The sequence below is a fragment of the Mus pahari genome, chromosome 11 (genome assembly GCF_900095145.1).
Source record: "Mus pahari chromosome 11, PAHARI_EIJ_v1.1, whole genome shotgun sequence".
Classification (NCBI taxonomy): domain Eukaryota; kingdom Metazoa; phylum Chordata; class Mammalia; order Rodentia; family Muridae; genus Mus; species Mus pahari.
In genome coordinates, this window is record NC_034600.1 from 24,820,038 (window position 1) to 24,826,406 (window position 6,369).

Genomic DNA, 6,369 nt, shown 5'->3' on the forward strand with positions numbered 1-6,369 from the left:
AAAAAAAAAAAAAAAAGAAACATCTGTGCTATTCAGACTTGGGCAGAATTCCTATTTCACACAGGTATTGCTGCCTGTCGTGTGGTCACCATGTTGGCAGGTGTCTCCTGTCTGTCTGTGTTCTACCTACTGTGTTAAGGCATGAGTGGTTTCAGGACTAAATATGTTCTTCTATGGGAAGAAGGAGTCCACATTTCTCCCAAAGCTTCCCTGAGGTCGGAAGACCATGTTCTGCGTAAGTATCTGGCACACAACAGGGCTTCACGGATGAATCCGTCCGTACCTGCTAGGAAATTCTTTTTGTTTGTTTGGGGTTTATATTTTTTTTTTTTGGAGGACTATCTCACTGCATAGTCCTGGCTGCTCTGGAACTCACTATGTAGACCAGGCTGGCCTCAAACTCACAGAGATCCACTTGCCTCTGCCTTCTGAATGCTGAGATTAAAGGTTTGCGCCACTATGTCTGGGTCTGCTAGGAAATTCTTTAACAGCAGACCACCAAAAACCTTCAAGATTGAACCAATTTCTAGTCATGAAGACTCAGGTTGGTTCCATGGCAGGAGATAAGGAACAACTTCCCCATGTACGGTGGTACCCCCTCCTGTGTTCTAGGTGTTTTCCACCCAATCAGAGGTTCTTTTACTTTATTTTCTACAGATGTTGTCTCTAGGAGAAGAAAGACTGGGATCAAAGGCGTGTGCCACCACGCCCAGCTGTTTTTGTTTTCTTGGTTTTGTTTTTTTGTGTTTTTGTTTTTGTTTTTTTGTGGGTTTTTTGTTTGTTTTTTTGTTTTGTTTTTGTTTTCTCTCCGAGACAGGATTTCTCTGTGTAACCCTGGCTGTCCTAGAACTCACTCTGTAGACCAGGCTGTCCTTGAACTCAGAAATTCGCCTACCTCTGCCTCCCAAGTGCTGGGATTAAAGGTGTGCGCCACCACGCCCGGCCTTGTTTTGTTTTTTTAAAACTACATGCAACAGGGTCACATGGCACTCAGAGTACTGAAGCAGAGAACGGGCCAGCAAGACGGCTCACTGGATAAAGGTGATTGCTGCCGAACCTGAGTGCCTGAGTTTAATCCCTGAGAATTCACAGAGCAGAAGGAAAAACTGACTCCCTGACCCTGTTCCCTGACTTCCACAGTACAATATGGCACACAGCCACCTTCTCATTCCTCCACAGCACACGGGCAGGTTGACAAATATTAAAACAAAAGTCTTTATAAAAGAAGTCAGGACAGAGGAGCTGTCAGTGCTTAGCTCCTGGTCTCCTTTTGGTCCAGTCCAGGGCCAGAGCCTACAGAATGGAGCCGCCAACAGTTGAAGTGGGTCTTCCTACCCCAGGGAACCTAATCTAGATAATCCTGCACAGGCACACTCCGGGACCTGTCTAGGTGATTCTAGATCCTGTCAAGTTGACAATGCTAAGCCTCCCACAGAAGATATTAAAGATGCTAATAGCATTGTGTGCAGGTATTATCACCGTTATCATTGAGGATGCTTCACTGACTTGTGTTGTCTATGTTTTCCAAGTTCTACAGTAAGCATTGATATATATATATTAATATAATATATGATTACATTTATATTTATATAAATCTATAATATATACATTTCTATATTACATTTATTACTTTATTTTGTGTGCGCACACACACATTTTTGGGGGTCAGAGGACAACTTGAGGGAGTAAGTTTTCTCTTTCTACTATGTGGGTTCTCACTCACAAACTCAGGTTAGCAGGCTTGCTGGCAAGTGTCTTTACTCTCTGAGCCATCTCACCAGCCCCTAATCAGGAGACTTTTATGCCTGTATCGTTAATTCCCTTATAGAACCTTTTTAAAAAACAAAAAATAAAAAATTATCTACAAATCCAAAGAACTCAAATTCTAAGATCTCCCCTCTCCCATTTCTTCTGTAGTAACTATCTCATGACCTGGTCTTTCTTTTTTTTTTTTTTTTTTTTTTTTTTTTTTTTTTTTTTTTTTTTTTTTTTTTTTTTTTTTTTTTTGACCTGGTCTTTCTTTATTCTTCATGCTCCGGGCTTGAAATTAAGCTGGTTTCACCATCTAGGCCATGCTGTGAAGGGAGAGAGAACTGGACTTGGGTCTTGTAGTATTTAAACCTTGCTAATGGAAGCCTTCTTTAGTGTCCTGCACAGGCTGCTGCTTGCATTTGCAATCCTCATGAGAACCACAGGGTGTTGTGGCTGCATCCAGGAAGCCTCCTCACACAGGAGTGATGAGGGAGCAGCAGATGGAAGGGGTGTGAGGACATCTCCTGCTGACCCCCAGAGACCAGGGGCTTATTACACACAATTCTAAGTGTTTTCTGTTGAGAAATCACTATATAAATCTTAAGTTCTGGCTGTGGAGGACATCTTTGAAATGGTCCATTGTTCTCTTTTTCGCTAGTGAAGAAACTGTAATCCAAGGTTGCTCCTTTGGGTTGGGATTTTTTTTATTGTTGTTTGTTTGATTTGACTTTTGTTTCTGATTCTGATTAATCTGTGATAACAGGGTTTGAGGCTTTTGTTTTTTATTACATCTGTAACATCTTTCAGCAGAGCTATGCTTTGTGTACTGAATTCCCTCTTCATCCCTTAAGACATGCTTATGTAGGCTGTTTTTCTTCTCACCTGTGGAGCACGCCTATCTCCTGGGCAGTGTCCTTGCTCGTAGCCTCTGAGTTGTGAGTTTGCCTCACATTATCTAAGGTCCCCTGGCATCCTGGCTGGGTAGAGTTATCGTCTTCCTTTTATTATCTATTGTCCCCAGCAATCAGTTATTGCTCATCTGTGTCACCTGCTCAGCTATGGGGAATGTGACTAGCTAATGAAGGGAAAATCTTCAAATTGGAACAGGAGTGTCATCTGTCATGTGTCCTAGAAGAAGGAAGGAGGGGGTAAAGAACAAGGTCTTTGTTACAAACACCTGCATCTGACACACTTTGTGAGCCCACAGCCTGGTGTGACACCTCACCTGGAGTCTAGCTCAATGTCTCACTCCGATGTCTCCTGAATGAACTAACGAGGGTGGCACTATAGGTTAATACACCCCAGGGACTGGTACTATGAAAGAGAGGGAAAACGTAGCATGGGGGCAGGAGTGGGCCATTCTTTTGGCATTGCATGTTAAGAAAAAAGTCTGTTTGTGATAAAATGCTTCCAATGGGTAGAAATTGAGACACACTTTGTTCTGATAGCTGATTGTACTGTCCAGACTCATTAGATATAGGGGCCTGTTTTGTAACCCACCATCATGGTACCGTGCCTCATGCTTTCCTGCTATTCTGTAACCCACCATCATGGTACCATGCCTCATGCTTTTCTGATGGGGAGGTTCTGGTAAAATTGTCAGCCCAAGTTATCACATTAAGTCTAACGTATTCCCAAGGAATAGGTGGCTGGTACTGTCATTTGGGCACTAAGAAATATTTGTCTAGATGTTTGATCCAATTTGTGTTTTTATTTAATGTGTAATTGGTGAGAAAATAGCAAAGACGCATTTAAATGCTTGCATCTCTAACCTTGTCACGGAGTCTGAGCTCCCATTCATCATCATTATCATGGGTTCCTGCAGCCCGCCGACTTCATAGGGAAGCAAGCCCTGAAGCAGATTAAAGCCGAGGGGCTGAAGCGGAGACTGGTCTGCCTCACCTTGGCAACGGATGATGTGGATCCGGAGGGAAATGAAAGCATTTGGTACAAGGGCAAGGTGAGTACCAGGGCCACCACATCACCACGACAGAACTTCTGCATGCATTACCAGGTGGTTTTTGTTTTTTTTTGTTTTTGTTTTCTAATTTATTCACTTATTGAAAGGATGGCACACTTGATTTCTGAGCTGACGTTAAAAGAATGCAAAGTAATTAACTGACGAGAAACCAAAATGCTGCTCTTTTTTTTTCTTTTCTTTTCTTTTCTTTTCTTTTTTTTTTTTTTTTTTGCAAGAAGAAAAATCTATGTACATTAAAGATATATGTATAGCCAACAGTCTAAAAAAATATTGGGAAGCAATATATTTTTATATCTGTGAATGCAAAAGATGGCTTTTATAAGGATTTGGTGATCTGATTTAATCTCTCATGAATCTCTTTAAAAGATATGATTGGCATAACTGCCACAAATCCAAATCCTGACAGAGGCCTGCGGCTTAGAGGGTGACGACTTTGCATTGTTTGTTTGTTTGGTTGGTTGGTTAGTTTTTTTGCATTTTTTTAGCTATGATCAGAATATTTTATTTTATTTTTTATTAGATGTTTTCTTCATTAACATTTCAAATATTATCCCCTTTCCTAGTTTCCTCTCTGAAAGTCCCCTATACCCTCCCCCTGCCCTGCTCCTCAACCCACCCACTCCTGCTTCCTTGCCATGGCATTCCCCTGTACTGGGGCATAGAATCTTCTTAAGGCCAAGGGCCTCTCCTCCCATTGATGGCCGACTAGGCCATCCTCTGCTACATATACAGCTAGAGACATGCTCCACTATGTTCATAGCAGCCTTAATGTATAATAGCCAGAAGCTGGAAAGAACGCAGATGTCCCTCAACAGAGAAATAGATACAGAAAATGTGGTACATGTACACAATGGAGTACTACTCAGCTATTAAAAACAATTAATTTATGAAATTCATAGGCAAATGGATGAATCTGGATGATAGCATCCTGAGTGAGGTAACCCAATCACAAAAGAACACATATTGTATGCACTCACTGATAAGTGGATAGTAGCCCAGAAACTTAGATACCCAAGGTACAATTTGCAAAACTCATGAAACTCAAGAAGAAGGAAGACCAAAATGTGGATACTTCGTTCCTTCTTAGAATGGGGAACAACATACCCATGGAAGGAGTTACAGAGACAAAGTTCAGAGCTGAGACGGAAGGAAGGACCATCCACAGACTGCCCCACCCGGGGAACTGTCCCATAAACAACCACCAAATCCAGACACTATTGCATATGCCAACAAGATTTTGCTGACAGGACCCCGATATAGCTGTCTCTTGTGAGGCTCTGCCAGTGCCTGGCAAATACAGAAGTGAATGCTCACAGTCATCTATTGGATGGAACACAGGGCTCCCAATGAAGGAGCCAGAGAAAGTACCCAAGGAGCTGAAGGGGTCTGCAACCATGTAGGAGGAACAACAATATGAAATAACCAACTTTGCATTGTTAATGATGTCATTCTGGAAGTTTAGTATAACCAGAGTTAGTGGGATAGCCCATCCACAGGACCCCATTCCCTTCAACTTTTCTATTTGCAAAGTCCAGCGTGGCTCAGCATTCGGATGTGATCTGGCTGCTGTGGGATGCTCAGTGAGGTGATGGAGAGAGCCCTGGCCCTTCACAGCTCCTCCAAGAGCTATTTACTCTGTGTGGAGCAGGACCAACTTCGTTAATGCACAGAACTCTGAGATCCTGGACCCACAGTTTTTCTCATCCACTGCAGGGTCTCTAATGTTTTCTTATCTCTTCAGTGGTAGTGGCTAGAGACGGGGATCCTGTGGCATCCAGTCAGAACCTCACTGAACTAAGGCACAAGATTTTTGACATAGAACTGACGTGGGTGACTTGCCCTACACACTAGAATTTTTTTTTTCACATTTGCTTGTTTAGTTTTATGGCATCCCTATTAGATGTATGTGACCATTTCTGTTGTAAATATGAGGCTTTAGGGCTCAGAGAGATTGGGTAAATTCTTTGAGTTGCTAGTGACTGGTGATGGAGCCGAATTCAACCTACCTGTATTTGGGCTTTGACTCGCCCTTTCCTGTAAAGAACACTGCCTAATCCAGTTTGTCCTCTTCCTGTCCTTGCTGGTGTACCCCTGAAATCACTTTATGTCACAGTTCCCCATCTGGGCATGTTATCACACACAGTGAAGTGAAGCTAACACACTTACCCAGACCTCCAGCTTCCTCCTGCCACCCCAGGCTGCCCTCCACTTCCCTTCTTAGTCAGGGCTGGGCTCATTCCTCATGGCTTTCCCTGTCTCCCTTCTTTTTCTACCTCTGGCTCATGCATTATTTCTTTGCCTTTCTAAAGGAGATTTATTTATATTATTGTATGTGTATGAATGTTTTACCTGCCATGTATGTATATGTGTCATATGTATGCCTGATGCCTGCAGAAGCTAGAAAAGGGCTTTGGATACCCTGGAAATGGAGTTACAGAGAGTTGTGAACCACCAAATGGGTACCGAGAATCAAACCCAGGACCTCTGCAAGAGCAACAAGTGCTCTTAGCCACTGAGCCACCTCTCCATCTCTCGACTTCATTTCTTCTTCTTCTTCTTCTTCTTCTTCTTCTTCTTCTTCTTCTTCTTCTTCTTCTTCTTCTTCTTCTTCTTCTTCTTCTTCTTCTTCTTCTTCT

The 6,369-nt window shown here is 42.6% G+C and overlaps 1 protein-coding gene across 1 annotated transcript in view; it reads left to right on the forward strand.

Annotated features, from left to right (window-relative positions):
* Dmgdh (dimethylglycine dehydrogenase) overlaps nt 1–6,369 on the forward strand; it is a 78,230-nt gene that overhangs the window by 65,159 nt on the left and 6,702 nt on the right. Inside the window, exon 16 of the mRNA XM_021208546.2 lies at nt 3,578–3,712. Within this exon, the coding sequence (XP_021064205.2) occupies nt 3,578–3,712 (135 nt within the window). The remainder of the gene's footprint in view (nt 1–3,577; nt 3,713–6,369) is intronic.